The sequence below is a fragment of the Rousettus aegyptiacus genome, unplaced genomic scaffold, assembly GCF_014176215.1.
Source record: "Rousettus aegyptiacus isolate mRouAeg1 unplaced genomic scaffold, mRouAeg1.p scaffold_m13_p_1, whole genome shotgun sequence".
Lineage (NCBI taxonomy): Eukaryota > Metazoa > Chordata > Mammalia > Chiroptera > Pteropodidae > Rousettus > Rousettus aegyptiacus.
Window position 1 is genome coordinate 92,664,917 of NW_023416284.1, and position 21,717 is coordinate 92,686,633.

Consider the following 21,717-nt stretch of genomic DNA (forward strand, 5'->3'; position numbering starts at 1 on the left):
CGTTCATTTAAGTATAATTTACATAGCATAAAATTCACTCATTTCAATTGTACAATTCGATGATTTTGATTTTAAAAAAACTATAAAACCATCATGTTTTAGAACACTGTCATCATCCCAATAATGTCCTAATCCCCATAACATGTAAACATGTATATTACATGGCAAAGGAGATCTGTGATTGCTAATCAGCTGACCTGAAAATAGGGAAACTATCCTGGATTATCCAGGTAAACTCAACGTAATCACTGCCTTAAGACTGTAAGAAAAAATTGGAAGAGAGAATCAGAGGGATAGCAGTGTGTGAGGAGGGCTTGCAGAACATGGCTGGCTTTGAAGATGGAGAAATGAGCCCCTAAGCCCATGAATGCTGGAAGCAGAAAAAGGCAGGATATGAGATTCTCCAACAAGAACGTAGCTGTGCTAACACCTTAATTTTAGCCCAAGTGAGACCCATTTTGGACTTTCGAACTTCATAACTATAAAACAAGAAATTGGTGATTTTTTAAAACCACAAGTTTGTGGTAATTTGTAACAATAGCAAAAAACTAATACTATGGCTATCTGTTGTATTATTCTTTCTACTTTACCACATATTTAAAAATGTACATCATAAAAGAAAAAAAAAAACTATGAAAATGAAGGCAGACCAAAGAAAGATTACAATTTAAAAAGGTGCTGTTTTTGCTGACTCATTTCTTTCATAATTCTGCTTTCAAGAACTCAATTGTCCATTAAAGATGCCTATTTTGAAAAACTACCATCTTTATGCAACTCCACCTCCCTAATTTAACTGTCATGGCTACCTCCTAGAAAGGTAAATTACTACTAGGTTTGGCGCTGAGATTTTCGAAGATATTAAAACTCTAGCCTGAAAAGACATGAAAGTGTATGATAACCCAAAAAGTCCCAGAATGACAAAACAGAAAACGTGATTCAGACGAAGCTATCTTCATAAACAAAAAGTTGTGGTTTACTGTTGTTCTTGAAATTTTCTCTGGGACATGATTTAAAGTAGCAGTTATGAAATGATTCAGTTAATCTGTAATTAAATATAGTTTTCAAACGTGCATTTACCTAACAGGGAACTTAAAACAAGCCAGCAGTGGTCAACTAGATCTTATCGGACAGCCTAGCCAGAGAGCTATTTTCTAAAAAATACTAGGAACCTTTTTGATTTTCAAGAGAAAAGGGCCAAAAAGCTAAGTTGTAAAGCAACACTCCATTCTTAAATCTGTTGATTTTTAAAAATCCACACACCTTTTACATATATCTTTGATTAAAATGCTCCATACCTGTCTAATATGTCTTGCTTTTGAGATTTCCTGATGGTGTGCTACAGAGGCCAGCTTCAAAGCCTCTTTGGTTGCAATCACCCTAGAAAACAATACCGACCCTAATCTTTGGAGATAATACAAGAGCATATTTTACTTCCAAAAATGTATACTAGAGTACACATTTAAGAGAATCTAAGGCCCTATGTAATCAGTCTTATTCTCTATTCTAGGAAAAGGTAAATAAGCTTTGGCCAAGTTCTATTTAACGTGATGAACAAAGCCACAGCAATGTTACCATCACTACCAAATAATGCCACACGGCATTAATGCCAACTCTACTCATTCTGCAGCCAACCTATCTCCAAATACTCTGTGGCTATATTTGGCTGCTCTCTGGTACGTGAGAGATAGATACCTTTAAAAAGCTACATACTGACAGCTAAGGGACTAAATTAAATTAGATTTAACTTGGAGAAAATATGATAAAGGCAGATTTTATGATAGTTCACAAACCTGAGAACAAGGCCCATTTTTCTTTCACAAACATGAATAAATATGTCAGATTACTGCCATTTTTAGTAGTAACTAATCACTGAGAACAAACAAGGAAGACGACATTTAAAGATTTCCTATACAAGTCCTGTGATACTTGCAAATAATCTCACATACTCTGTTAATGTTTTCGTGTGTTAGGCAACCAGATAAACAGATGACAGTCAGTCAGGTTTAGACACCTCATCCAACTATGGCATTTCTTACACATTAAAGAATAAAAGGATTTTGAAAAATAGCTACTTTGCATGACACTGCCTAATTACCACAAGTTAAATTACTACCAAAAAAATCACAAAATCATCCAAAGAAACATGGGGGGAAAACTACCCAATTTGATTTACAAAGAAAACTTAATAAAAACTGAAGAAAAAACATCTGTAGCTTTTTCAGATTCCTCCTGAAAAAGAGAGGTCTCTCAAAGATAGAAAAACAGCAAATATCCCAAATAATGAAAACACAGCAAAAGAGTTTCTGTATTTCGAGCTTTACAAAGGTCAAGGAGATTGCTCTCTTCAGAGGGTAAGGCAAATACACTTAAGTCCACACTATTAAGATACACTAAAAAATAACCAAAAATCTGCTTCATTCCCCATAAAATCCTTTATGACCCTAATTTGATAAATTCTATTTTAAAATTACCAATATCTTTACAGGATATTGCCAACTAATAGAGAAGGAACAACAGAATTAGAACATTACCTTTTTACAATCACTTAAGCAATAAATGACTCAGGAAAGGATGGTTAATGGATATTTTTAAAAGTTTGGAGAAATATTGCTGGGGGAAATGATATTCTCTCAGTCTCTCACAGATACTTATTAATTACAGAAGAGAAAAACAGGTGGACATATCTTAACCAAATACTCAAATTTAGCATGGAATGAATAACAGCATTATGCCTCTCTATGTGATACAATGGAAGATACAGATTCATCTATGCATTATTTCTAAAAAATGTTTAACCCAAATCAAATTGTGAAGAAACAATCGCACTAATCAACAATATAGAACACTCTAGAAAACAACTGGCTTGGGCTCAAAAAACATTAATGTCATAAAACATCCAAATGATAAAGATGAGGGAACCGTTCTAGATTCAAGACAACTAGAGACATGACAACCAAATGTCACATGAGCTGCTTGGAAAGATGCTAGACTTGGGAAGGGGAGAGTTATAAAGGGCATTTGGGGAGCAAACAGGAAATCAATCTAGATAAGGAGTGTATACTGGACAATACTATTGTTAATATTCAAAATTCCTTTGCGGGGGGGGGGGGTGACAATGATACTGCAGTTATGTAGGATGATGCTCCTTTGCTTAAGGGCTAAGAGGTGAAATGTGCCAACGTCTGAAATTTATTTCAAATGATTCAGGGGGAAAAAATGTATAAAATCTGTAGACAGAACCCTCATACACTGCTGGTGGTAATATAAAATAAATGGTAGTTACCTTGGAAAAGAGTTTGGCAGTTTCTTTAAAAATTAAACCTAACTTTACCATGAAAAATAGCAACCCATTCCCAGGTATCTATCCAAAAGAAATTAAAACACACATCCACAAAAGTCTTGCAAGAGAATGTTCATAGCAATTTTATTCATAATAGCCCCAAAGCAGAAACAACCCAAATATCCATTAACTGGTAAATGGATAAACGAATGTAATATAGCCAGCCATACAATGGAATACTACTCAGCAATAAAAATGAACAAAATACTCATACATGCTAAAACATGGATGAGCCTCACAAACATTATGCTAAGTGAAAGAAGCCAGACAGAAAAGATTGCATATTACATGATTCCACTGATATAAAAATTGGAGAAAAGGCAACTACTTAGAGACAGAGAAAACATTAGTGATTGCCTGAAGTTAGGGGTGAGAATGGGGATTAACTGCCAATAGGCAGAAGAAACCTACTGGAGTGATGAAAATATACAACTGGGGTGTAGTGACGGTTGCTCAGCTCTGTAAACTGACTAAAAATCATTCAATTATCTATTTAAAATGAGTTAATTTATGATATGTAAGTTATAGTTAATAAAGGTGCTTAAAAATAAAGCAAATGTGGTAAAATAGCACTTACACAGGTATTCACTGCACTAGTCTTTCAACTCTTCTATAGTTTTGAAGTTCTTCAAAATAAAAAATTGAGAGATAGATCAGAATGAACTCTGTAAAACACACACACCCCAAAATTAGTGTTTCTAGTTGCGGATTACCTAAAGGAGGTAAAGGACAGAGCAAAACTCATAAATTCGCAAAGACAAATGAGGAGACAACATCTGAGGCAATGAAAAAACAGACAAGTGATAAATGACTTAGCCGACCTGAGCAAGCTGAATCCTCCTCAGCTAGCAGTAGGAAAAAGTAGAGAAATAATCCAATTTAAAATGAAGATCCCCCAAAAGTTCAGGAATTAAACAGTACTAGGTATCCTTCAAATGAAGATGAAGATATGGATAAAAATAGGAGAAATTATGCATTTGCCTAAACCCAACTGTTAAACCTCAGCCAGATCCCCTAATATAGTCTAAACACTGCACAGCCTGTAGACTGCCCCACCCTGGAGGAAATGGGTGGGGCTGTTAAACCCTTAGTTAACAAACCCTATAGTCAGGGTCACAGCTTCCAATCCACTTTTTGTGTTCTACTCTTAAAATAGGAGCAGGTAGCAAAAAACCACCATACATTTTTTTTTTAAGCCTACAGCACCCAGTATTCCTAGGTGAGCTCCCTATCCAAGTACTAACTAGGCCCAAGCCTGCTTAGCTTTCGAGATCAGATGAGATCGAACATGTTCAGAATGGCATGGCCAAAGACAGAACCACATACATTTAATGTAAAGCATCTAATATAAAAGAAAAAGATTACAGCAAGAAAATGCAACTTGAAGAAAACAACACTGAAGAGATCTACCAGAAAACAGAGCAAGAATTTTGTCAAAAGGTGAGAAGGGAAAAGATAGAGGACCAGACCAGAAGGTCCAATATCTGAAAAACAGGAGATATAAGAAAAGAGGACAGAGAAAACGAAGGGGAGGAAATCAATGGATTAATTCAAAATTTTTTCCAAGAACAAGAGAACAGTTTCCAGACTAAAAGGCTCCCCCAAAGCTGAGCACAATGTATGAAAATACATGCTCAAATGCATCACCATCAAATTTAAGGACCCTGAAGACACAGTTACCAAAAACTTTCAGAGAGGGGGAAAAAACAGGATTTATTCAAAGAACAAAGAATCAGAACAGCTTCGCATTGCCAAGGGGGGCGGGGGCAGGAGACAAAGGAGCAACGCCTTCAAAATTCTGAAAAATAATATTTCCAACCTTAAAATTGCCACCTAACAAACCTAGGGTATCAACTAAGCATGAGAGTAAAATTTAGTTTCAGAATACAAAGTTCTCAAATTTTATCTCCTCTGTACTGTCAGGAAGTTTTAAAAAGTGGGGTCTAGGAAATAGGGGTTCTAAAAAGGAGGAACGCGTAAAAGAAATCCCAAGGGTGCCCAAGGTGAGAGTTGTGCAGCAGACCTAGAGCACAACCAGTCCAGATAATAGCAGGTCAAATGCTCTGGAAGAGATTTCTTCACAAAGATAAAACTGATAGGACATCTAAAATGTCTGAACCTATTAAGAGATTCATAACTGGCATGCAGTTTGAGGATAACTTAGCAAAAAGAAAATATGTAAGAGACTGAGCAAACCAAAAATCAAGACAATTATTATTACCCTGGGGCCAGCAAAAAGGGTTTGTAGAAAAGAAAAATAAATCCAAGTACACTAATGGCTCAAATATTAATAAACATTTAAATACTTAAAACAAAATAAACACTAAAAACTGACTTTTCCAAACTACAAATAATTAAAATTGGAGAATGGGAGATGGGTGAATGAAACTAACAGTTACCATGTGCCAGGCACAGCTCTCTAAACCTTTGTATACGCATCTGACACATGATAAAGATAGTGGTATCAAATCACTGGAAAATGTGAATTTCTCAATAAATTATGGCAAACTGACTAATCATCTGGAAAACAATTTAGATATCAACCTACAATCACAGTGCCAAATAAATACATTATAAACCAAATTAAAAGACAAAATGGTGGAAAGGTAAGTATTTAGTAAGAAGCTAATTTCCTTAATTAGCAAACAGCTATCAATGAGAAAAAGAATAACAATTCAATAGAGGTAGCAAGGAAAACACACAAGTTAGTCAAAGGAAAAAACAAATGGCCTCAATAAAGCTGAGGAGAAAAATATAAATAGCCAACAAAGTCCCACCTCATTCATAATTAAAATACAAATAAATATGGGTATATTTTTAACCCATCAGACCAGCAACAATATAAAGACAGATCATTCTTGGGTGGATAAGAATGGAACAAAACAAACACTCTTAGACACTGATAGTAAAAATGAAAACTGGTACAATGCTTTTGGGATTTGATATTACCTCTCAAAATTAAAATTGCCCATAAACCCAGCCCCGGCAATCCTACTTCTAGGACTGCATCCAAATGTGTATTAAGACACCTGTACTACAGCAGCTTTTTAAAAGTAAATCCCCGAAACTGTCCATCAACAAGGAAGTGGTTAAATAAAATATGGTCAGCTACAACGTAATACCGTGCATCCATTAAAAAAAAAAAAAAGGACGTCTATAGCATATTGTGAGGTTAAAAAAGCTAACCTGAGAACAGTATATATAAAGTGATTCCATCTGTGTGCGTATGTTTTAAAGTATGGGGTATGGGATAAGACCTCTATATACAAGATGGTCCACTTACAGATCATGTTCCCCCAATTAGAAAAAACTCTTTACATCTGAAGTGAATGATGAATCTGTGGCCTGACTTGAAAACATGTCTAAAGTTTGTTTTACAACACTATGGAGGGGATGCCCCACAACAAGGCCTAATACTGAAGACCTAAGGACATCTATCAGGAACTACTTTCATGACTTTTAACTACCTATATAGAAGACAGTTTTTTTTTCAGAACTGTAGGAGGAGGGATTTAAATCTGCATGGAGCATGGAGGAAAGTGGTATGGTGATAACTTCAAATTAACACACATAAGGACTCTGAACACTGATCAAATACATGCCTACGAAGGTACAGAACGTCTCTAAAAGAATAGACTAATGGCCAGCTACTTCAGGAGAGTGAGATGAGGGAGGAAACAGGGATGTATGCACTACCTAAACTTTTCACAAGAAATATGCATTGTTTTTAGAATTATATATCCAAATAAATTTTTAAGAAATTAAAACACAAATAAGAAACTGGAAAAATGTGCAAAATATAATACCCATCGATTTAAAAAATGACAGATGCCAAAAAAGTAAGGACATTTACAAGTATTAAAACTACATAGAAGAGTCTGTAGCCATGCCACCCTGAACAAAAGCCCAATCCTGTTTAATCTCAGAATCTAAGCAGGGTCGGGCCTGGTTAGTACTTGGATGGGAGACCACCTAGAAGACCAGGTGCCGCAGGTGAAATAAATGAAAAATAAGGGATTATAAAATGACAAGGTCCTTGTAATGTGAGGTCAACAAAGGGTTGCCTCAACTAAAAACATTTTTTTTAAATAAAAATTTTTTAAAAATAATAATAATAAAAAAAAACTACATAGAACATCCAGAAAGGTACAATGAAGACTAACAGTGGTTACTGCCTCTAGTAAGAGACAGGAAGTCTGTAGTAGAAAAAGATTTATTTACTTTTCATTGAAAAATCTTTGATATTGTTTGAATTATTTTTAAATGTATGTAGAATAATATTCAGCAAAATATAATGAATGTCCTTATATGATACATGCTACAACACAGATGAACCTTGATACATTATGCTAAGCGAAAGGAACCAGTCGTAAAGGCCATATACTACATGTTTACAGTTATGTGAAATATCCAGAGAAGGCCAAAGAGACAGAAAAGAGAATGGTGGTGTTTGGGGCTGGGAGTCTGTGAGGACTGACCACAAACTGGCATGAGAGATCTTACTAGTATGATAGAAATGCTCTAAAAATGAATTATGGTGATTACTATACAAACCTGTAAATTTACAAAAATAACTAAATTGGACATTTAAAACATGTAAATTTCATAATATGTAAATTGCACCTCAATAAAGCTGTTATATTTTAAAAGACAAAACAAGTAGTCACCACATCACTAGAATTTACCTTAAAATACCTTTCTTCTAGGGGGAAAGATTTTAAAAAGGCAAAATATTAATGATTGTAACATTAATATGATAGGGGTGTAGGGTTTATTATACTTATTTTCCAAAAGAAAAATATGTCTAGAAAAGCTGGTCAACACACAACCACAAAACAGAAGACTTCACCAGCCATCAAGGAAATGCAAACTAAAAGAATTCATTTTGTCAGATAAATATACCTAGTAAAAATTAAAAATTATAATTCCCATAAAGCAGACTTTCTAATGCTTGTTAATAAAATTATTACTTGGTTTATCTTTCATGGAGGCAACATGGCAATGTTTATCAAGAACCTTCAAAAAGGTATACATCTGACCGGGCAATTTCACTTTTAAGAATTTGTCATAAATAAATACATGGGCTATATGTCACAATTTTAAAAAAGATTTGAGAGAAGAAAATAATTAGGCAAGCGAACAGATATTTGTAACAGTGGGGAAAAAAATCAATAAATGGCTGCTCAAATAATTTATAGAATACACTCAAGTAATAGAATTTTTAGCAGCCATAAATAAAAAAAGACATGGAGAGATATCTTAATGTTCAATGAAAAGAAGGCTATAAAGCAATGTGTATTATGATTATATTTTAACTTAAAATATATAATAACATGCATACAAACATCTATATATGTGTGTACATGTATACAAACTGATGAGGTTTGTGTTTTATAAGCGGCTTTATTGCCTTCCTTCAACATTTCTAAATTTTTATATTCAGTATTATTTTTACAGTGAGAAGAAAAAATATTTCCATTTTCTAAAAAGGCAAACCTCCCTATGGAAAAATAAATAAAGGGCACATTCAGTCAATTCATAAAAGAAATACAACAGACATTTAGCACATAAAGGTACTAATAAGAAATGACGAACTACAAATTAAAACAAGATTACATTTATTACCTACCAAATTGAAAAAAAATTATTATGATAAGCAGCACAGACGTGGTATTAAAGAAACAGTCACTCATATAGTAGTGGCAGTAATACAAATTAGTCCACCTTTATGGAGGACACAATTTAGCAATTAAGTTATTAACTGCAACAAACGCCACATTTATCTTTAGCCCAGCAATCTAATTCTAGGAATAAGTTCTAAAGAAATAATTAATGATGCAAGCAAAGATTTAGCTTCCAGGATATTCAATACTGAGTTTATATTAAAAAATTGAACACCTAGAGAGCCAACAAAAAGAGATTATTAAATTATTATATATCTGTGTAATGGAATACTGTGAAGCCCTTAGAAGTAACAAAGTGTAGAATCATATTTAAGAACAGGGAAAATGGTCCCAAGAGATTGTTACAAATAGCGCATGTACTGGTTGAAGAGTGTCCCCCAAAATTCAAATCTACCTTAAACCTTATTTGGAAATAGTCTTTTCAGATGTAAATAGTTAAGAAGAGGTCATGCTAGATTAGGTTGGGCCCTAAATCCAACTGACTGGTGTCCTTCTAAAGGCAGGGAGATTTGGGGAGGGAGGAACGGGGAGAGAGAGGGAGAGGGAGGGAGAGGGAGAGAGACAGACAGACACACACACACACACACAAACACACACACAAACACGCACGCACACACGGAAGAAGGCCAGTTGACTACTGAGGCAGAGATCATGAATGAAGTGGTGCAACTACAAGCCAAGGAAAACCAAGAAATTCCAGGAGCCATCAGAAACTAAGAGGTAAGGAAGAATTCTTCCCTAGAACCTTCAAAAGGAGCATGGCCCTGCTAGTGCCTTGATTTTGGACTTCTAGCCTCCAAACTGTAAGAGAATAAATGTCTGTTTCAAGCCACCCAGTCTGTGGCAATTTGTTATGGCAGCCCTAGAAACCGGTGTGTAAAACAGCAATCAACAGCACATACTCTAATTCCAGACCACTTATATTTGAATCCTATTTCTTCCACTTATTACCCATGTAACTTTAGGTAGGTTATCTAACCTTGCTGAACCTCTTTTTCTGTAAAATGAAGAAAATATTTTTTATTTCCTAGGATAACTGTGAGCGTTAAATTATATGTTAAATGTAATCACTTAAAACAGTACCAGAATATAGTAAATATCCACTTTGGTAAAGCAAACACCATTACACACACACACACACACACACTACAGTAGTAGAAAGATATAGCTAAAAGGGTTAAAACTGTTTCTCTCTGGGTCCTGTGAGTTTGGCTTTTTTTTTTTCTTACTGGTACTTTTAAATTAACTATTTTATTATAACAGTTCTATTATGACATAAATCTTATTGCAGATTGTTAAATTCTTAAAAATTTTAAAAGGCCGTCATTACTAGTTATAATTGTCTGCAAACACCATTCCCCAGCCAGTAATTTCCACTTTTTCAAAGACTATTATCAAAGTATTAAAAAAAATTTAAAAAGAAAATTTACTTGAAAAAATAAATGCTGACCAGAAAGCACTTAAGGACATCATGTATCATTCAATAAATCATTAGTAGGCTGTTGCTCCATAATATGCTGTGAATCACTGACCTCAAGCACAGTAAGTCAAGTGTGAACCCTCAGAAAAACTTTATAGACCCAGGGCTCACACGTTATAAGAAAACACAACTGTTCATTTTTAAAAGTGAGTCTTTTAAGACCCAGTACATAGTAAATTCATTGGGGCTGTGTTCCATATTTGGAATAAGCTGCTCCACAACCCAAGACATATATTAATTCTGGCAATCGTTAGAAGACCACTTAAAAAATTAATTATCCTGTCAAAAAGTGAAAAATGTATTAGTGTATTTGTTTCATCTGCATGAGGTGATTTTAATAAGAGTTAAACCTCTTCAGCCTTGTTGTTTTTTGGGTCCATAAAAAGTTCAATTACAAAATGTATTCTCTGACAGTATCTCCTAAGTAAATTCAGATGAGCTCATTACTTAACAGTTTACTTAACACACTTTGCTCTTAACACAGCAAAATAAAGGTTTAATAATTACATGTAATTACTGGGCGACATCCTGGTGCTTGGTACAGTGAAGAAATTCTACTGTATTTGAAGAGACCAAAGTCCATGACTGCATTGCTAATTTAAAAAATATCTATTTGATCAGCCTATCCAAGTACTTTGACAACTGAATTCCATTCCCACTGAAGCAAAAGAGGTACTAAGTCCATGGTACCCACTACTCTGAATGTGAAAAACAATTATTCAAATCACAATACCACTGTTTGTTTAAAAAAGATATATAATTTTATATATGCATACACACATGCATAGAAAATTCTGTGTGTATGAAGAAATCTATGGGCATAGAATTTTCTAAAAGATAAAGAAATAGTAGTGGCTATATTTGGAAAGGACAGGGAATTTCTGCTTTTCACTTTTACTTGAGGTTGCAAATTAGTGGCCTAAGGACCACATCCTTCCCACAGATGTGCTTTATTTGGTCAACATGGTCTTTTAAGCTTCTCTTGGGGAAAAAAAATATATACGAACACCACACCGACCACCGAGTCCCTGTTCCAGCATAGCAACATTTGACTCAAGACAAGAATTAGGCATCCTCTTTATAAAAGTCAAGTGCTTTCCAGATCACAAACACTTCAATTGTTCATGTTTCTCACCAGGGAAACAAGAACAATAGACATTTAGTTTGCAACTTTTGTTTAGAACCTTCTAAACTATTTGAACTTACTACAGGCTTACATTACTCTTTAAAATTTTTCCTCAATGAAAACTTTAGAGCTTACAAAATATCATTTTCCACTCCCATATAAAGAACTATAATACCTAATTTTTCTGAATAACAAATTCTCTTGTAAACTGAATGACAAAGAATAGTCATTACAAGGAAATATGCCTAGAAAGGTAGGTATATAAGGTGCGGCCAAAGAGTTCTCTTCAGAGAGCTCAAAATGCTTCCAGAAACAATATTCTTGTTGTTACTTAAATTTTAACTTGCTTTCAAGTCATGTGGGAACTATTAGCAACATTTAAATTTCATACTCAAGTTAAACTTACAAACAAAAAAGCCTAAAAGGAGCTTAGTTTATAGGACTGTGTTTCTTCAAACTAGACATCATCATCTCCACAAAAACAAAGCCTTTACTCCATCTAACTTCACGCGTTACTTCAAAAAATATTTACTGAGCATTAACTATATACAAAGCATTGCATCAGATGGTTAGAGAGAAACAAAAGCTAATAGGGGGGCTCCTCCTCTCCAGGATGTGTATCCTATATGATAAATGTTATTAAAAAGGCAAGTGTGGATTTCAGAGAAAACAATAATAAAGACATTAGTGTCCCAATTAAAAATATATATATACACGCACACACATACATATATATATATATATATATATATATATATATATATGACTCCATGAGGCATAAAGAGAAGAAAGAACAGCATTCCAGATAGAAGAAGAAAGTTTAAAATTGGAACAGCAAAAATATATGTGGGAAATGAGCAGCAGGCCACTTTAAATGGGGGCACAGAAAAGTAGGCGATCCAGCACAAAGATATGCCAGAAAGGTAGAGGCAGATAAATTGAGATCGATCTTTGGAGAGCCCTGAATGTCAAGCTAAAGCTCTCTGCTTTTTATCTGACACACACACTGTAGAGGTTCCTGATAAAAGAAGGGCCCAGATCAAAGCTGTGATTTAGAAAGAATGATCTGGTAGTGAGTGGTATGTCCACAAATTGGACTGGAAGAAAGCCAGGTGTAGAAAACCAATTTGGAGACTTTCTATGCTACTCTGCTGGAGTGGTAACATAATTTACAAATTAAAGTGGTGGCAAGAGGAATGGGAAGTGCACTGTGAGTGGAAATAAACTGGGTATGGCAGATGTTCTGGAGTGTCCAGGAAAGAGAGGGTGTTGGAAATAACTGAGTTCCTAAGCCTCGGGTCTAGGATACCATTGGAGCTATTAACAGAACAGGAAAAGTCAGAAAGAAAATCTGGTTAAAGGGTAGGGAAAAGGTTAAATTGACCTTTTAAACACATTCAGTCCGGGGTGCCTACGAACATCCATAAATATTCCCCCCCCATGAGAAAACTTGCACACTTTTCAGGCCCAATTTTTGGTGATGGCCAAAGAGAGTAAAGTGTATATTTAATACAAGACTACATTTAATGCAGAGTCAATAAGCCAGTTCCAGAATATATAACAACTAAAATTAAACTTCACAGAATGAACTCCTAGCTCACACCATATACAAAAATTAACTGAAAATGGATCAATGACCTAAATATAAAAACTAAGACCATGAAACTCTTAGAAAACAACAGAGGTAAAACTTCATGACCTTGGACTGGCCATGGATTATTAGATAATAACACCAAAAGCAAAAGCGACAACAAAAATAATTAGATAAATTGGACCTTGCCAAAATAAAAAACATTTGTGCATTAATGGACATTGTCAAAAAAATAAAGATACCCATAGAATAGGAGAAAATATTTGCAAATCACATATCTGATGAGTCTAGTATCCAGAATACATAAAGAACTCTTACAACTGAACAAGACAATATAATTAAAAAATGGGCAAGGGACTTGAATAGACATTTCTCCAAAGAAGATATACAAATGGCAAACGAGAATATGAAAAGACATTTAATATCATTGGTAATCAGAGAAGTACAAATCAAACTCTCAATGAGATACCATTTCATACCTGATGTAAAGGCTATAATGTAACAAAGGAAAATAAGTATAGGCAAGGGTGTGGAGAAATTGGGACAGACCCTCAAATGTTGCTAGGGAGAATGCAAAATGATTTAGCCACCGTTAAAACCAGTTTAGTGGTTTCTCAAAAGTTAAGCATAGAATAACTATGTGACCCAATAATTCGACTGCTAGGTATACACCCAAAAGAACTGAAAACAGGTACTCAAACAAATACATGTACTCATGTTCATAGCAGCATTATACACAACAGCTAAAAGCTGGAAATGGCTCAAATGTCTACCAACAAATGAATGGACAAAAAGTGGTATAATGGAATGTTGTTCACCAATAAAAAGAAATAAAATACTGATACATGCTATATAACATGAATGAACCTTGAAAGAAGCCAAATACAAAAGAACAAATATTGTATCACTCTATTTATATGAAAAATCCAGAATAGAATGGGGTAAACTAAATTTGAAAGATCACAGTACATGAAGATATTTTTGAATAAGGTGATAACATTATTGTAAACTGAGCTACTTTATGGTGGTTTGGATTTGAACATCCCACAGAAACAGTTATGTTTAGAAATTTGATTTGGTTCAAGTGTGCTTTTAATAAATTGGTATTGTTCTGGCACTTGACAATTTTCATCATATTCTCTCCAAGTCTGCCTCCTGTTTCACATCCTCAGTTATTGAATGGCATCATCTCCTGCCAGTTGCCCAATAGGTACATCCAGAGAGAAAACATTCAGATTGATGGTTACTAGGGGCTTGGGGGGAAAGAAAGGAATGCCGAGCAACTGCTTAATGAGTGCTAAGTTACCTTTTGGGGTGATAAAAAATGTTTTGGCTAGACAGAGATGATAGCTGCACAACACTGTAAATACACTAAATGCCACTGAACTGTTTGTTCACTTTACCATGCTCTAATTTTATCAATTTCACTTCAATTTTTTTAAAAAATAAATAATATTCTAAACCACAAATAAAAATACGCTCCATGTTTTCTCACTCCTGATCCCATTTAACCACATTCTAGCCAAGCCACACTAGACAGCTTTGCCCCACCTGCTCCTGCCTAGTTTCACCCAGGAGGTATCCCTCTACCTATAATACACTACTTTTCCATCAATTCAAAATTCATAACCATTTCAAAACTTAACTTCTAAGAAGGCAACTTGTCCATAACAAGCATTCAATCTTTGAATCACTGGTTCAATTTGATTCAGTCCATTATTCCTACCTATTCTGAAGTTTTACTCATTTAATTCAGTATTAACATTTAAATGTTTCCTTCTTATTATCCTTGAAACTTTTCTGAAAGTTTCAGGAATGTTCTTTTCCTATTAGAGAGCAAATTATGATAGAGGCTGTGTTCTGCTTCTGGTATTACACTATCTGCTAGGGGTCTATCCAAAATACATTTGTTTAAATTCTACTTGGTTGATATTTTTTGCTGTCATGCACTAGACACATTTGGGGGCAGGGGTGTGAGAAGGTGAAAGGTGGTAAAGAAACCACCTCTATCCATTCAAGCTATAATTAGTTTTGATTTTACCTATGATCAGAAATGCAACAGGACAGTAAAAAGACTTCCTGCAGGACAACAATGTACTTTCTTACTGTGCTCTTTTAAAACTAAAATAATCTGTGTATTCTATTTGTAAACTATATTATATTATACCCAGAGTCCCAACTTGCTTGTGCCACTCAAAAAAAGACCAAAAAAAAAGTGGAAAAAAAGAATGTCCAAAGCAATAACTCTCAACCTTCTTAAAAATGCAATTGAATGCACAACACTCTATCACTGAGTGTTACACAACCCTTCCCTATTGTCTTCTTAAAACTATTACTTGGCACATATTTTTTAAGGAAACCAGTATAAATATCAAGTTTTATCTGTCATAAAATGACAGGTTTCCTAGATTCATACATATAAACCAGAAAGTAGATCAAAATTGGCAATAACATAGGTGATAAGAAATTGATTAAGACCACTGTGAGATCAGATAAGAGTTAAAACCTGATTTTCACCTCTAGATTCCAATTTCACCTCATTGCATAGTAGTTACACCTTTATTTTATCCCGCAGGGTGCCTCTGACAACAATGTTCAGGTACTCAACAGGACATTGTTTTTCAAAAATGTTTTTCCCAAGTTACTTTTTCAGAAAACATCTGTTCCATCCATGATGGGCACCCGCATGTAATGTTCTGAAAAATATACACTGCTTCCTGAAGATACCTGGAGGAGACCTAGGATGTTGCAACACCAAACCTGCAGAGCTCTAATGAATAGGAAGGAGAGAAACAGCCAATGTTGTCTACATGCTAGTGAAAGATATTTTACTTATACCTATACTGAAAAATAAGGCCAATACTAACTCCTAAGTTTATGTCCTCTAAAAATCTAGATGTATTATTTGTCTCTTGTCATAAATGTTAAAGAACTCACTTTTAAAACAGAACAGAGAAAATGATTTTGAAGGCCAGGAGTAAATTTTAAATCTTATGTAACACTGAAGTGCACACTTAAAATTGGTTAAAATGATAATTTGCTATGTACTTTACCACAATTTTTCCTGAAAAAATATATAAATCTATTACACTGCATAAAGAGTGAAAAACCATTGAACTGAATGTTTAAATTATAAATAGTTGAAAATTTTTAGTGCTTTGAATAGAAGCTTTCTGACCTCTTAAGGATGGTGTTTATTACATATTTTCCATCTTTAAGGTGGACATAAACAAATGAAAAAAAGCTTAAATTGCAATGAGACTTAATTTTGACATAATTCTAACTAGAAAAATCATTAAAAATTCTACTAAAGTATCATGCAAATCTCTGCCCTCAGAGACTTAAGAATAAGCTATCTTGTAAAGGTTAAATTCAATTCTGCAGGAAAAATGAGAATAAACTAAAGAGTCTCTTAAACCAGCTTCCAGTTTTAGAATTCCAGGTTCTAAATTCACAGCCCAATAGTGTCTCTGCAAGACATTCCATCTATAGAAAGTTTTACTAATCTACAAAACACTTCACTTTGTTTTCAGATATTGGGGTTTTTTTTTTTTACCATACCATTTATGTACTCACTTCGGAAGTGAAAAATGACTACTTTTGTTTGAGGAACATTCACCAATCTCCAGCGGCACGCTGCCATCTCAAGTGTAAACACTATAAAAATGCTTAAACTGAAACAAAACTTGGTTCTACATTGAACAGAAATACCTACATAATGCACACCCAACCTAAGACTAAGAAAACAATATCTGTGTTTACAGGGTAGATTTACAAAGCTAAAACATTCAATTTAATCAGTTTTTCAACAGCTTCTTAGAAAGTTGTTTGTTACCAACAACAAAAAAAATTCTTTTGAAATCGAAAACAGTCTTTCCAATTCATTTTATAAGACTCATGGCTTTCATTTTAAAATAATAAATTTTAATGTATTCCATTATTTTTTAATAGTCATCAGACAACTGAATGGTGGTTATATATTACAACCCAAAGTAGGCACTTATGAAGTCACAGGAAAGGTAATCATCTTATATTCAACAGATTAACCATAGCAATTTGAGAAATATTTTGCCAACCTATATTAGGCTATCTCGACAGTTTCCAAAGTTAGACATTAAATGACACTTAAAAACAATACATTTCTAGACTCAAGAGATTTACTTAAACAATATACAAATATTTTGACCAAGTATGCATGCAGACAGTATTTGTTTCAACTAGATTTTATTCATTATGATGGGTATTTGCTTAAAACAAAAATCTAACAAGACAAATTTAGCCAAGTCAACATAGAAATCAAAATACAATATTGGACTACGGAGCTCAGTGCTTTCATTAGCAAAGAATAAAGAGCCTTACTCCTTTCGGTTCACAAATGATTTTTCATTTTATAACCCAAGAAAACAACCATAACAAAAAATAAGGAAATGCAGCTTAAAGCTGAGCGATCAATTGCCTGAAATCCTAAGAAGCTATTGACTGCTGCTTTAAAACCAGAATAGTTATTAATGGTTCACTCCTTTGTTCAGAAATGTATCACATCTTGTTTTATACAGATGACATCTCATCCGAATACATACTCTGTCTATATCTTTGAGCTTAATAATTTTTAATATAAAAATTCAAATAAAATTTTTTTAACGCAACGATAATTTTTAACTTTTTTTTTCTTGTCCATACAGGGCCTCATGTTTCACAACACATAAAAACAAACAACCTTAGTTGTTAAAACACACGCGCTTCAAGCACATAAAGTTCATTACACTGGTTCTGTAGCCATAATTGTACTAATAAATACTGACTCTAAAGAACTAAAAACTCACAGGACAGGGTTTAAATGGTACGACTCACAAGAGGGTGGAGAGAAATAAAGATCTTCCCTTACCAAACTGGCAGCAACAGTATGCCAAGTTTCCTATGCTGAACTAGCTAGTGTAAACAAGGAAGAATAGGAGTTGGGGGTGGGAAAGAAGGCAGGCAAGAGAACTCTCCTTAAGATACAGCTTTATTTCTAAATTTCAGCAGTGTAATACCGCTTCTCAGTGTTTTCAATAACTTCTGTCACTATTTAGTTAATGTTCAGGAAACTATTACACATTGTAGTCCCTGCCTGAGATCATTGGACACAAAAGATACAACAAGTGCTTCTTTAATTCTAAGACTATCTCCTGCATTCAATGCCTCAAAGAGTTTTCTAAACATCTAGAAATTCAATCCCACTCTTGCTATAACAATAAACTTTAAAGATAAAATAACAGGACCCATCAATGACGCTGAACAGAAAAAAAAATTCACACATCACCTTTAGTGCTGTGACAGCTACAAGGCTCCCATTAGTAAAATGAGCATCATTTGAGATATATCCTCTTTTTCTGGCATTGTCTTAGGCATTCAGTAGACATGGAATAAAGGGGAGGCTAGTTGTACAAGTGATGCCAAGAGAAACAAGATGCCACATGTCAGGGGACTGAATGCTCAACACAGAGAGCAAAGGGCACTCATCCCAGGGCTTTCTGAACAACGAAGAATGACTTTACCTGAAATTCTTTCAATGGAGATCTAATGGTCTCCACTTTATCACTCACCCTGAGTGAACCTGACCACGCCTTCTGAGAGCTCAAGGGGAAGCCTTGCCTAACAAATATAGCAAGTGCTACCAAAGCCAAGAAACACTCCTTTAGTCTAAGTGCATAGTCTTCTGCGCCGATTGTCTTCTACTCCAATTCAGTCTTCTCCAAGGAGACTCCAAGCTAAAAATACTTGATTCCCAGCCTAAGTCAAGTTCTCCATTTTCCCAAACTTCTACCAACCCTCTTTCTTTCAAATAAGCCCCTCTCCATTCCGGTATTCTGGAGGAGAGGGCTCCTGTCCCCTCACAAAGTTTCCTTCCTCAAGACAATCTCCTTTCCTTCACTTCGCTTTCCTAAGGTTTTCCCCAGACGCTGCCCCAAGTCTAGCACTCCCAGTCCTCGATTAGCAGATCTTTTCAGAAAGTCGTATCTCTAACCGTAATCACTTCTCCTCCCTTATAATATTCTTCCCTTTTTCCTATCTGTCCTCGAAAGGAGACAAGCAAGCAAGCAAGCAAGCGCACACACGCACGCACAGGCACGCGCACACGCGCGCGCGCGCGCGCACACACACACACACACACACACACACTCTGTTTCTCAGGTCCTAATTCCCAAGTCTTTCCCGCGCCCGAGGTTCCTCCATAGCACCTAATACTTTCCCGGAGTTTCCCTTCATCCCTGTCTTCTTCAGTCCCCAACTCCACACCCCAAGCTTTCTTCCACTCTCCAAATTCAGATTTCCTGTGCTTTTACTCTTAACCAACACCACAGCCCTCTTCCTTCCAGGTCTACACCTATGCCTCGATACTCAAGTCTTATACCCTCTTCTCACTCGGGCCCTAATACTCCGTCCACATAACTACAAGACACCCCTCCATCTGTCTTCCGCCCCTCCTGACCCCCGTGGCCTCCAACTCTCTTCGTCTTCTAGAGCCCTGCTTAGCCCCCAAATATCTCCTATGCCCCTGGGCCTTCCCCACACGCCCTCCCTGCCCCGGGAACAGGGTGCCCCTCAGTGCCCGCCCGGCCCGCCCTGTCGCCGGGCTCGGGTGGCCCTCCTCTTTCCCTCGGGGCTCCGAGGCCGCTGCCAACGCTGGCACGGCGGGGACGCCTCACCAGTTGGTCATGTCCAGGAAGAAGGCGCAGCCGGCCGGGTTGAGCTGGAAGCCAAGCAGCCGCTGGAACTCGGAGATGAGCACGTCCTTGTCGGTGGTGCCCAGACAGCTGAACTTCTGCATCAGCTCGGGGTCCAGGTCCACGTCCATGCCCTCCATGACTGAGGCCGGACACTCGCTTCCCCGCCTCCTCACAACCGAGCCGCCGCCGCGTCGCCGGGCCCGGGGACCAGGAGGGGGCCCGCTGCTAGCTGGCGCCGCGCCCCCGCTCCTCTGAGGTAGGCCCCGGGCCTCTCACGGCCTCATAGGGGTAAACTCACTCAGCCACTCACTCACTCTCGCGCTCCCCCCCCTCCCCCCCCCCCCCAGCGCCGCCGCCTCCGCCGCTGCCGCCTCTCGCTCCTCCGCCGCCTCGACCTCCTCCCGCGCCGCTCTCACTGCGCAGGCGTCGCCCGCCTAGGCCCCGCCCCTTCCTCTCAAAGAGACCCGCCCCTCAGTGGCGTCACAACCCCGTGACGTCCCCCGCGTGACTTCACCGCGGTGGAGTGAGGGGGCAGGGAGTGTAAAGGAAGAAAGGCAACGCGGGGTAGCGGCGGATAACTCCTGGCCTGACCTTCTTCATGCCCCGCCCCCACCCTCAGGGGGCGGGGTTAAAGCCCGGGGGTTCGGGGAGTAAGTCGGTGTTCTTCGCCTAGGTCAACTCCACCATTTTGCAGGGGAAACTGATGTCTGGGGAAGAGGGGAGAGTATGGCGAGGTAAAGTACGAAAGTGCACCCACGGACTCAGTCTTCCTAACTAGAGGTTTGCTCCTCGCTCTGGAAAGACAGGTTTGCGTAAGTTTCCACAGCTGCTTTCCCAGAGGGATACTGCCGAAATCCTTATTTCCAAACGCCCCTCGGTGGTGATTATTACAGTTTATCAGTGCTGTTTCTGTTATGCAACGGTAGTAACAAGTCTCGTGGACGTAAAGGAGGCCTTGATACAAAACAAACATCTATCATAGGTTCAGACGAACGCCACATGTAATCTCCCATTCCGTCAAGATCAACAACCCTCTCAAAATAAAGGTTACATCACCAAGATTTGGCATGCCTCTTTCTGTTTTTAAAATAGAAGGCAAAATGTTACTTTATGGTGCACTTAACCTGGTCAAGGCCCCGTTTAAAAATCAAAGAATGAGAAAAGAAGCATGGAGACCTCATTTGAGTACCCCTTTATATTCCTTCATTCCGAAGTGCTTTTAAACATGACTCTTTGCCACACACTCTGCTACATCCAAAGGGACAAAAGATGAGTAGGAAATGGCCCGCTTTTCAACAGCTCTTTTACAAATATAGTGATATCCAGAAAGCTTATATACCTTGTCCAAAAATACTGAACAACAAAAGTAGAACTCAACTTTTAGATTCCCAATGGAAGTATGTTTTCCATAGCAATTTCAACAGCAGACAAGAACTAGAATAAGTGACTGTTAATGTCTAGGGTGCTAGGAGATTTTAGAAAGGGAAAGTATTCTACCTCCTTCTGTCCCACTACCAAATAAGAGTTTATAAAACAATGGCTTTCAAAGCCTGAGTTTTGGGGTCACACACATTTGGAATTCAAATTCTCATTCTACGAATTATTAGTAATCATAGTGCTTGCACGCACAGGATTATTGTGAGGATTAGATGAGGTATGTATATCTGAGCTCAGTACTGTGCCTGCTCTGTAAGAAGCACTCAAGAAATGGTAACTTTATGGCCATAAATATGAGGGGATGGCTGTGGGTTTAAACAGTGATACAAGTAAGCAGGAATTACTTCTT

General features: G+C 36.8%; 1 protein-coding gene and 1 pseudogene across 2 annotated transcripts in view; both read right to left on the reverse strand.

The window, feature by feature from the left end:
• ILRUN (inflammation and lipid regulator with UBA-like and NBR1-like domains) overlaps positions 1-20,255 on the reverse strand; it is an 87,593-nt gene extending 67,338 nt beyond the window's left edge. For both annotated transcript variants that reach the window (XM_016146944.2, XM_016146945.2), the window contains exon 1: positions 19,911-20,255. In XM_016146944.2, coding sequence (XP_016002430.1) covers positions 19,911-20,068 — 158 coding nt within the window. In that variant the 5' untranslated portion in view covers positions 20,069-20,255. The remainder of the gene's footprint in view (positions 1-19,910) is intronic.
• LOC118605010 lies at positions 4,535-4,654 on the reverse strand (annotated as a pseudogene).
• Positions 20,256-21,717: the final 1,462 nt, after the last annotated feature.